General features: G+C 41.9%; 1 protein-coding gene across 1 annotated transcript; it reads right to left on the minus strand.

Annotated features, from left to right (window-relative positions):
• Positions 1–1,041: 1,041 nt before the first annotated feature.
• Positions 1,042–9,367, minus strand: ppp1r14aa (protein phosphatase 1, regulatory (inhibitor) subunit 14Aa). Its single transcript, XM_054755220.1, has 4 exons — positions 8,937–9,367; positions 4,430–4,510; positions 3,724–3,756; positions 1,042–2,888 (listed from the first exon to the last, which is right to left on the minus strand). Exons 1-4 carry the CDS (start codon positions 9,138–9,140, stop codon positions 2,700–2,702), a joined length of 507 nt encoding a protein of 168 aa, XP_054611195.1. The 5' UTR covers positions 9,141–9,367; the 3' UTR covers positions 1,042–2,699.
• Between the last annotated feature and the right edge of the window lie 2,286 nt (positions 9,368–11,653).

Consider the following 11,653-nt stretch of genomic DNA (forward strand, 5'->3'; position numbering starts at 1 on the left):
TACGTTTTCCTGAGGAAAGGCCTGTCCTGTCCCTTCTACCCCTCCTACACTAGAAAATCTTCAGTCCCCCACCCCACTCGCACCCTGGGGAACATTCTAGTCACACTAATGACATTAATGAACATTAAGCGCATCCCCTGCGGAGCGTTAGGATTTATGTGTAAGCGTTCACAAGTGTGCGTTTTATCCCCTTTGAAAAGGATGAAGCGACGTCCTTGAGTCCAAATGCCATTCATGCATCAGCACTGGTGTGTTCTTCCTCAGCGGAAGAGTTTAGGCCGACATATCCGAGTGAAAAAATGCTGATAAACATTGGTGTTGTTGTATTGTTTGTGACACAGCTCAAGGTCACTGTTGCCATGGCAGGGCTCTAATGTCACACAAAGGAACATAAAATGGTTAGAGGTGTGTGTGTGTGTGTGTGTGTGTGCAAATAGTTTTACTGTGCACCTTTCATGAAGAAATCAAATAATAGAAGAAAAACAGTCCCTTTCCCAATACTGTCTACACAGTTTTCACTGTGGCTCCTCTCTGCCACCTAGTGTACAGGCTGAAAAGTGTCCTGGCTGTCAGTAGTCCAACACTCAAGCCTCTTCTTCGTGGAATATAAACATCATCCATAATGTCGCAGTTTGGTTCAGCTTTAAATTGAATTTTCTGAGGTGGTCTGTCATCATAACAGTTTTAGCACGCAGTAATGCAAAGCAACCTCCAGATGTTTCAGGTGCTCCAGGAATAAGGGACCCAAGCAGATTGTACAACACGTTTACAGCTAAAATAAGACACATCATTCCAGGTGGACGGTTACAATTATAGGTGTTAATTTAAATAGCGTGTGTGTATATATAAACTGTACATCGGGCCCTCTGCAAATTGTTTTTAACCCAATGTGGCCCGTGAGTCAAAAAGTTTGTCCCCCCCCCCGTGTTGGTGCATCTCTGTTACAGTGTTCCCTCGTTCATTGCGGGGGATAGGGTCCCAAAATAGCCCACAATAAGTGAAATCCACAAAGATTTTATATGATTAGGCCTATATATGTTTTAAGGCTGCAAAACCCCTAACCATACACTTTATACACTTTTCTCAGACAGGCATTAACATTTTCTCACATTTCTCTCTTGTTTAAACACTCTCAAAAAAGTTTAACCCTTTGTTAGAATTTTAATGATAAACCTACAAGGTTGGACATGGGAAATTATTAAGTGACTCACGTGTATTTCACTCCTCCGACCGCCTTTTCGTCCTGGCGCCGTTCCGCTGTGCTGTAGCATTTTTGTATCCTTGTTAAAACATATCGCTGCAGACGATTCTTTTGTTCCTATGGCGCCCTACAGCCGCGCACCTTCTCCATTCCTTCAGCATGTCCACAAGTTAGCATCCTCCTCTGCCTTTTGGGCGCAGAACGTTGCGTCGACACTGTGGGTTTCGTCGGGGCAAACAAGCTAGCGATGACACAGGAGACACGGCAGGGCGTCAGGAAGGAGATTGATTGAAAATGGTCGACAGCCAATCAGGACGCAAGGCGCAGACAATGGGCGGTGCAGACAGACGGGAGAGGGAAGGAGACTCTCAACTTCCCACAATGCAATTCTTCTTAAAGGGCCAGGGGACTGTAACAGTTCATACACAGTAAAAAAAACACTGAAATAGAACCGCGATTGAGCGAGGGAACACTGTATCTCTCTTTTAGTAACTGCTAGGGTTGGGTGGGTCGATACCAAGGGTTGTATCAGTATCTTATCCACCGTGGTTCTCTTCTCAACGTGGATCTCACTCGTTTATTCAGAGTAAGATCTAAGAAGGCACAAGTACAATGCTATACATTATCTTTATTTGCCATTCAGTGCTGTTTTGATATAAATGTGTGGAAGCCAAACAAAAGTGAAAAAGTGACAAGTGAAATGTCATGGAATAAGAGTCACTATGCGGGTGATCAACCAGGATTAATGAGGCTATACAACCAGTGTTGGGAGCAACACCAGTTCCGAAACTAACTAGTGACTGTAACTTATTACTCTTCTCAAGTAATTGGCTTTGTAACACTGACAATCATACCAGTCTTGGTGAGTCTGCTGCCTGACAATAAATAACACTGTGGCAGAGAGGTACAGTGTGATGGTTTCATGTTCAGTGAGGAAAACACTCCAGTGATTAATTAATTAGTGAGGTCACACTTTACAATAAGGTACACAAAAATACAGTAGTTACTGAGGAACTAATGAAGAACTAACGAGGAACTAATGAGTACAGTAGATACTGAGTAACTGAGGCACATCAATTTCAAGTAGTTACTGAGGAACTAATGAGGAACTAATGAGTAGTGGTTAGGGTTAGGTATGTTTGTTCCTCATTAACTACTGTCATTTTGTGTGTCTTATTGTAAAGTGTTACCATTAGTGATTTAACCCATGAGAAGTAAAATATACTGTAGTTGAGTAAATTATAAGTACCTGGCCATTCAAAATTTGCACCAGAACACTACAAATGGTTGTTCAAAGGTTGACATTTAAGGCAGAGCACCTTCCTTCCTCTGTCACTGTGCCGCAGCCGTGCAGAAGACATCCTGGCACTGCATTCTCCAGATGTTTCTGCATGTGTATTTGCATGCGTTTGACGTACCAAGCTACACCGAGATAATGACTTCTCATGCCCTGCGAGGTGGATCGTTTAAGACACGAGTGTTATGAGTTGGTGCCAACTTAACTACGGTGTGTGTATGTCTGTGTGGGGGGGCCTGGGGTGCGGTGGACGTGGTGCGGGTTGTTGAAGTGATAAGGCTCATGGCGATGGTGGCTGTGGCAGATGACCGGATGCTCGATGCCTTCGCTCTGGAGTTCTTCCTGCTTGTGGACTCCCTCTAGCTTCTCCACCAGCTCTCGGATGAAAGTCTGAGGACGAACACCCAAAGTCACATCAAGTGCAGACTATGTAGTACGCATTTGGACTTTATGAGACGTTGCACCTTTTGCGAACTGTGTGATAAAGGTCTGCATCGACTGTAAGGGATTACAGTAGATCCCCGCTTTACATTCTGGGAATGCCTAATGGCAAAAATCGTGAGTAATTGACACGCCCGTAAATACGCCCAAAATGTCTACTTTTGACAGACGGTTCACTAGCCCTTCCCCTCCAAACCCTCCTGCTAGCTCGACATTGATGTTTTCCTCCGATTTTGGATCAGTATTTGCAATAAAAGTGCCTCACACACTTATTAAATGCATTTTAAAGTATAAAATGTATCTGAGTCATGATGTAGAAGTTATATATAAGTTCTCACAGCAACTGTGGTGTGTTCAAGGACAACCGTGCAAAGTGTGAACTCTCAACGCTTGACGGAACCATAAAAACTGGGGGCTTTTTTTTTTTACCCAGTGGTGCGTGTATGCTGTACAGGGTGTATGCTGTACATTTCACCGGTATTATCACATATTTATAAATTACTACCGGCCTGGTGGTGGATGAGATGTGTTTTCTGCGGAAAAAACTGCCTATTTTCAAAGAAAAAAAATATTTTTTTACCTAAAATCTGTAAATGCTGTGTCGCAAACGCGCGGGGATCCACTCTTATTTGTAGTGTACTTTTATTTTTTATGACAAGTTATACATCCGTGGTGGTTCGTGGCACCAGTATTTCAGACACTTTTAACACTTGTGTCTAATTAATAATACGCAATGAGCTTTAAGCAAACAAAAAAATGTAAAAAAAGACAACAAAGATGTTACCTCTGTGTCATTATGACAGGTTTGAAGAAGCTCCTGTGGAAAAAATTGGGACATTTTTCTTTAAGAAAGTAACAAAAATAGAATATGTCAATGAAGTGTCTTTGTGCAATCACAGCCATTCATATTAACCACAACACATCAGACATCACATTCAGTGTTTGAGCTGGTTATGTTTACGTTACGTACATAGCACCTTTGTAAATAGAGTACAAAAACAATGTCATAAACTATGGAAGGCCATTTCTGTAGAAATTGTGTGTGAATGCTGAAGAGGGCTGAAGCTCAGTTGAAACGCTGCAGGGAAAATGTCGAATTAGGGGAAAAGTGGGGATTTTTGACGTGGAAAATTGTGAGTGTTTTGATGCTTGAATGCATTGAGAAATGTGCATTTTGGGGCCAGAAAATTTGGAATTCTGGAATTTGCGGAATGTGTCATTACATAGCCATCGTGTCTCGAATGAGCTCAACATTTTGAGTTGGAATGGTTTGAATTGGTTGAGAAATGTTGAAGTAGTCCAGTGTAAAAAAATTAAAGTTTCTGCTTTCACACAAAACAAAACACATGTAGCTTTCGGCCGCTTTCATTTGGTCCTAGTAGCTTTCATAGAGTAAAAGGTTGGTGAACTTTGCTCTACTTCAATATCCATCATGGCCTGGACAGTGCTGTACAGTGCAATTCAATGTAAAGACCAACATTACACGTTACCTGCATCTTGTTCATGCGTTCCATATCGTTTGGTAGGTCGATTAATTCATCAATATTCACCTCTTCTGGCATATCTCCTTCCTGAAGTCAATACACAAAATGAAAACACACAAATCAGTATATATATATATATATATTTTATATATATATTACAGTGGTGTGAAAAAGTGTTTGCCCCCTTCCTGATTTCTTATGTTTTTGCATGTTTGTCACACTTAAATGTTTAAGATTATTAAACAAATTTAAAAATTAGTCAATGACAACACAACTGAGCACATAATGCACTTTTTAAATGAAACGTTTTGTTATGAAGGGAACAAAAAAAAAAATCATTGTCCTGCTGCAGAACCCAAGCTGGTTTCAGCTTGAGGTCACAAACAGATGGCCGAATGTTCTCCTTCAAGATTATTTGGTAGACAGCAGAGTTCATGGTTCCATTTATCACAGCAAGTCTTCCAGGTCCCGAAGCAGAAAAACAGCCCCAGACCATCACACTACCACCACCACATTTTACTGTTGGTATGATGTCCTTTTTCTGAAATGCGGTGTTACTCTTGCGCCAGATGTAATGGGACACTCACCTTCCAAAAAGTTCAACTTATGTCTAGTGTGCAGTTGCGTCATCACCTCTTTTTCAAACTCAAATGAGAATGTTACCAAACAAACATCCTACGCCTTGTTGATTGTCATATTTTATTGAGCAATTTTATGAAGAAGGTGAGAAAACTATTGAATTCAAGACAGAACTCATCGCAAAGTGCGAAGATGGCGTCCGCGCAGCCGTTCTGTACATCCCAGGATGTACGGGAAGTCCGCATCAACAATAAATTCCATCCCGGAAAAGAAAAAAGATGTTAAAGCGGTAAAAGACAAATCACAAACCATCGAAGACGTTTGTCGCATACGACTGAATGCTGTTGTCTTGCGTTGTCACGACAGTGAGATGTGTTGTGCCGTAAAGCAGAGTTTGAAAGCGGTTGTGTACGTCGACGGAAGCAGGCCCTTACTAATAAGACCAAGATGGGTTGTTGACATAAGCGGGACCGACTCAAACGGGTTCTACTGTAAACGTCTTGAGCAATGTTTGTTCTCGTACATTTTTCTAATGAAGACTTAGTCGGTCAACATTTTTTGTTTGCAATTGAAATTCTGAAAAGTCATTTCTGCATGCCTATGTTTTGAAATGACAGGCTTGTTCGTTGTCTTGATTTTCTTGGCGGGCTCCGTGAAACAGATGTGACATGCAAGTTAATGAGGCGTCCGATCCGATGCTCGTACTGTAGCCCAGACGTGTTCTACTTTTGCATAAAAATGCACGTCCGTCATTTGTCTGTGCAAGGCTGAATGCTAACACTGTTGTTTTGGCACGACTGCGCCACAGAGGCCTGCTCCCTTTGAACAATTGGCCATTGTAGCCCTTATATCAGCTGAGTGGGGGAAAGTCTCATCCACACAACCACACAGTGTGCCATTATCCCATGCCTCCTCTAACAGGACTGCCTTTCCAACAACTTTTATAGGGTCCATTCTGCTTTTTCCTTACGCTTTGGATGCAGGCCACAAGCCCAATCTGAAGACTTTGTATACAAATGAAAGGATCCTATCCTCAAACGCCTCCTCACACGTGACCCGAATGGCTCCGATCAGCCAGATGCACGCTGTTTATCTCTTACAATGCTCCCTTCCTCTTGCTTATTTTCTCATCATTTAAGCCTCTCCCAGTTCCAGACTGCCCATGTAAGGAAATATGTCCCAAGACAGATACAGATCTCAAAGAACTAGACTGCTGTTAGAGAGCACATCTAGACAGGATGCTTGGCCTTGTAAGGCGATGCAGAGCAGTCCACCTCTGTTATAACACTTCATCGCTCATGGCGGAGTCAAGACTGTCAAATATTATGGGCGGGCAGATCGATTCAAATATCGATAGTATCGATACCACAGGGGGATCAGTATCGGAGCAGCACTATTGTCACAAGATCAATATTTTATAGTTCTCTCCATGTTTACTTTCATGAACGTGTTGTTCATACTGTTACGTTGTTGACTTCGTAATGTTTATATAATGTTTGCAAACTCAGGGAATACGTTCTCGGAGATCAAAGACAGCCAGTTGTTCTGGAGCTTCTGTTATTTTGCACTATTGACGGTATTTTGCTCAAACAATTGTATGTAATAAAAAGGAATAGATGGATGTTTTTGTTAATATTGTTACATTGTCAGATATTGTGGGCTGCACGGTGGCCAAGTGGTTAGCATGCTGGCCACACAGTCAGGAGATCTGGAAGAACTGGGTTCGAATCTCCATGGGACATCTCTGTGCGTGGGTTTTCTCCGGATCCTGTGGCTTCCTCCCACGTTCCAAAAACAGGCATGTTGACGACACTGACAACTCTACATTTTATGAGTGGTATGATGTTTGTCTATATGTGCCGGCAACCAGTCCAGGGTGTACCGGGATAGGCTCCAGCACCAATACCGATAATCGATGCCAAGGGTAGCGTCTTGTTCGGAGCGATACTAGCATGATTAGATGGATATTTTAGCGTTCTCCTCAGGGTTTTTGTTTTTTTTTTTTTTACAAATGTGTGTTTTTTTGTTCTGTTGGTATTGTTGTCTTATGGGTATTGTTGTCTTATCAGTAAAGAAAACAACAATTGGAATTTCTTTGTCCTGTTTTACAAATTAAAGGCAAAATCACTCAGTGATCTTGAAGAATTTCCAACGTCAAAAAGTATCGGTTTCAGGACCAGTATCGGCAATAATGACTTCTGTCGTCACTTGATATTGGATCGATGCCATTTTTTTTTCATTGTACAACATTGTATTACTGTTGCGTACGCCTATAACACTTGATAACTCACGGTGAGTCAAGACTATCCTTACATCTATCCATCCGTTTTCTATACCGCTTGTCCTCATTAAGCTGGAGCCTACCCCAGCTGACTTCAGTAAACCCTGGACTGGTCGCCAGCCAGTCGCAGGCCACATATAAACAAACAATTTAAAGTCTCCTGTCTTTTATTCAATAATTTTGAACAATTTAAAGCAAAAGTATCGGTATCTGCAGTACTGGGCTTGTATTGACTTGTCATCGTACAACATTAAATTACTGCAGTGTCCTGACTTGGTGGTTTTTCAGTTTATATCTCGAGTGCAATGTGGCAGTTATCGGTAATAAGGGTGGGCGGGTTGAACGAATAATAATATCAATACCAAGGGTAGTATCAGTATTGGATTGATACTCGCATGACGAGATCAATATTTCTCAGTACTCCTGATTATTTTGTGTTTTTTGTGTTGAATGGGTCAATAGCTTTATTGATAAATAGTTTTTTATCTCTGTCCTGTGTTTTATTTTGATTATTACCATGAGCAACTAATTAAAGGCTAAATCATTCAATAATCTTGGAGAATTTTGAGTGAAACAGTATTGGTATAGGTAATACGAGCCCTGTTTTTACTTGGTATCAGATCCATACCAAAATGTTCAGTATCGCCCAAAACATCAAACATCCTGAGTGATGCTTTACAGCAGGGGTGTCAAACTCGTGCCTTGGAGGGCCGAGACACTGCAGCTTTTCTTTCCAGCCAGTCACTAAAGCAGGTGATTGGAATGATCAGCACCTTCAGTTTGAGGGAAGAAGCTCATCAATGAAATCACCTGCTGAAGAAACTGGTTGGAGAGAAAACCTGCAGCGTCTCGGCCCTCCAGGGCACCAGTTTGACACGTGCTTTACAGTGTATTGTTCAATTCAATTGAATTATACTTTTTGGAAATTGTTCAGGTATGCTGTTTAATGAAGTGCATCGTTATTTTTGGTTTAAATCATATATTTATGATTTATGAGGAAATTTGGCATGTCCACCACAATCCTGAGTTGCTTCTACAGATGCACTATCGAAAGTGTCCGTACCGCCTCCATCACTGTTTGGTACGGTAACTGTACAACACGTGATAGGAAGGCACTCCAGCGGGTGATCAAGACCTCACAGAACATTGTTGGGGCAGCCCTCCCCTCACTGCAAGACATTTATAAAACTAGAGTCCTACGAAGAACACACAACCTCATCAAGGACAGCACACATCCACAACACTCATGATTCACACTCCTACCGTCAGGCAGACGCTACAGGAGTTTGAAGTCCAGGACCACAAGGCTGGCAAACAGCTTTTACCCACAGGCCATCAGGCTTCTCAACGAAGCACTCGCACACGCCGCATGCAACACACGCACACACTCGTAGCACTTTATTTATTTATTTGTATTATTTATTTGTATTAATGTCTCTTCTGTTGTTGCTTAATTTATTGTTATTAATGTTTCTTCTTTTATTGGTATTAATGTTTCTTCTGTTCTTATTCATTTTCTTGTGTTTTCTTTCTTTTTTGGGAGAATGAACAGAACAAGAATTTCATTGCATGGTATAACTACCTGTCTTACTGTGCATATGACAATAAAACTCTTGAATCTTGAATATTTGATCTGGTTGTCCTGAGACCCACCTGACCAGCGTAGAGCACGTCCAGGCTCTCGTCGATCCACTTCTCCACGTCGAGCCGCCGCTGCAGCTCCTTCCGGTTGTATTTCACCGTGACGCGGGCATGTCTCTTGGGTACATGGCTGCCGTGTTCCTGAAACGATCCTTCGTCTGTTGCATGAACGTCGGCACTTTCCCCGAGTGTCGTCCCTGTCCGATCTGCTGCCATGTCTGAACTGAACTGGTCTGACGGGTTTGTCCTCCTTTTTTTTTTTTTTTACAAGCACAAGTGGAGACGACTGGGAGGCGACAGGCACCGACAGCGTAGAGGCTGAAGATCTCTCCATCTCATAATGTGTATACAGTATGTATACACCATATAATGTATATAGTGCATATATAAATCATTATCCTGACAGGTCCTTGTTTAACAGAAACGATCCTATGTAAACTAAAGCCCATACATGTCTTTGTGTCCACTTGATTGAGAGTTATCTTACAGGGGAGATTGGAGGACACGAGTGTGACGGGTGGGTGGATCGATACAAATATCGATAGCAATAGGCAGTATCCGATCGATACTAGTGTGACGATATTAAAACCCAGTAGGCTACGAGGCACAGATAGGGCTAACCTAAACTCACCATGGGAGGTGGAAACAAGCACGCGCTGGAGCAGGAGGATGATACCAGGGAACAAGAAAACATAACGAGGATGCAAACAAATGCATCCAACACACAGGAAATGTTGATGTTAATAACACAAACCTGATATGCAGTCTGTTTTTTTAATATACAGTATAAGTTTGTAGCTGGTATTGGATTGATGTAAACTTTTTTACAAAATAAAAAATATAAAAATGGTCCCCCACATATTGGCTCGAACCACGGTCTACCGACATTCAAGAGTACGAGGCATTCAGCTAAAAGCCAAGGTGTTAACTCGATGTCCAGTGCGACTCTTAAGGCGTCAGGCCACACTGGCTGGCACCTATTACACGGGCTACAAATACAGACGGTGGTGTAAAAAAGTGTTTGTTCCCTTCCTGAGTTCTTTTTTTTTTTTGCATGTTTGTCACAATGAAATGTTTCAGGTCATCAAACAAATTGAAATATTATTCAATGACATCACAACTGAACAGAAAAGTGGCCGGCCAACCAAAATGACCGCAAGAGCGCAGCGAGGACTCAGCCAAGAGGTCACAAAAGACCCCACAACAACATCCAAAGAACTGCAGGCCTCACTTGCCTCAGTTAAGGTCAGTGTTCATGACTCCACCATAAGGAAGACACTGGGCAAAAACGGCCTGCATGGCACAGTTTCAAGATGAAAACCACTGATGAACAAAAAGAACATCAAGGCTCGTCTCAAATTTGCCAGAAAACATCTTGATGATGAATATACAAATAAAATTAAAATTAAAATAAGGACAAATGAGGATGATGACAAAAATGTGAATGCAAAATTGTACTCCTAAACGTGAAATATTATACAAACAGGAGCTCAACTCCTTGACTGGAATCCACATCAGAACAACGAACCAGAAAGGGATAACCAAATGCTGCTATGTTTTCTTTGACGCTGGCTCATTTTGTGGGTTTTTGTCAGTTGTTAATATCTCTTCCCTGATACAGCAGTCAACTGGTACAATCCCCTGGATCCAGTCCAGTCGGGTGGCGCTCGTGTAACACAGCGCCACACGTCCGGTTGCCACCTTGGCGCGGCAGGGCGCAGGTGAGGCAGGTGCCTCTTTAAGTTCCGGGGTCATGTGGTTCCTCCTCTTGCTGTTGCAGCTGCTGCTCACGCGCTCAATTGTTTGCTCAGGCTACAGAGATTAAAACTACTACAACGATGCCATTACTGGCTGGGCTGGCAGTGGTAACATAACATCCACTCAGCGGCGAATCACACTTTTGTTGTCAACTATCATATTGTCGAATGGTGCAGCATCGCGAATGGTGCCGTTCAAGAGTGTGGTAAGCTAATGGCTAATTGATCATAGCCGCAAACACGGTCGGCGTGACTCATTTAATGGCCGTATTTTTTAAACGGCCCTATCAAGAAAGTTTATGTTACAGCCGAGCATGCCGCCTAAAGACATAGTATTAAGATAACCTTTTGTTTGTTAGTTTTTCCTATTTTATGTTGCGTTATGTTACTTTTTTGATGTACGTCCAAGTTGCAAGGTAGTTTTAAATTGGGTTTGTTGCCCATTGAATTGAATGAGATTGTTGCTCAACACGATTTAATAGAAACATTGATAATTATGTCTCAATGTTTACTGAATTCTGTTGATACTTGAAGTGCACTTAAACTGAAACGAGAATTGATATGATCTGGTTCAAAGTGACTCATTGAATATGTTTTATATTGATAATGCTGTGCAAAATGTAGCATGAATTGTTTGAAGTTCTTTGATGTCCGTAACAAAATATTACCTGTTGATTTGATTTTTTTTTTTTTTTTACCTTGTGTAGGTGAGATTTTTTTTCCCACTGGATCTTTTGTGTGACATTCCATACCTGCTGACATTCCATACCTGACGGCAACATACATGATGGCGAGCTACCCACACACCACATCGCGGTAGGAACAATCTAACCCTTTTCTTTTTTGGGACATTAACGCATCTGTATTTATAATAATTACAGTGACACATGAAAGCAGCGTGAGCAATTAGAATGTAAGAACGGCAGCTCGCAAAGGAGTGACTCTTAACTGCGAATCGGTTGTCATCTCATC

This window comes from Dunckerocampus dactyliophorus, chromosome 16, assembly GCF_027744805.1.
Source record: "Dunckerocampus dactyliophorus isolate RoL2022-P2 chromosome 16, RoL_Ddac_1.1, whole genome shotgun sequence".
Lineage (NCBI taxonomy): Eukaryota > Metazoa > Chordata > Actinopteri > Syngnathiformes > Syngnathidae > Dunckerocampus > Dunckerocampus dactyliophorus.

Excerpts from the sequence above, each read along its gene's own strand:
- ppp1r14aa (XM_054755220.1), bottom strand. The coding sequence starts at position 9,140 with ATGGCAGCAGATCGGACAGGGACGACACTCGGGGAAAGTGCCGACGTT. Across the intron at positions 4,511-8,936 it reads ACGTGCTCTACGCTGGTCAG|GAAGGAGATATGCCAGAAGA; the intron begins GTGGGTCTCAGG and ends TATTGACTTCAG. Across the intron at positions 3,757-4,429 it reads AACGCATGAACAAGATGCAG|GAGCTTCTTCAAACCTGTCA; the intron begins GTAACGTGTAAT and ends TTTTTTCCACAG.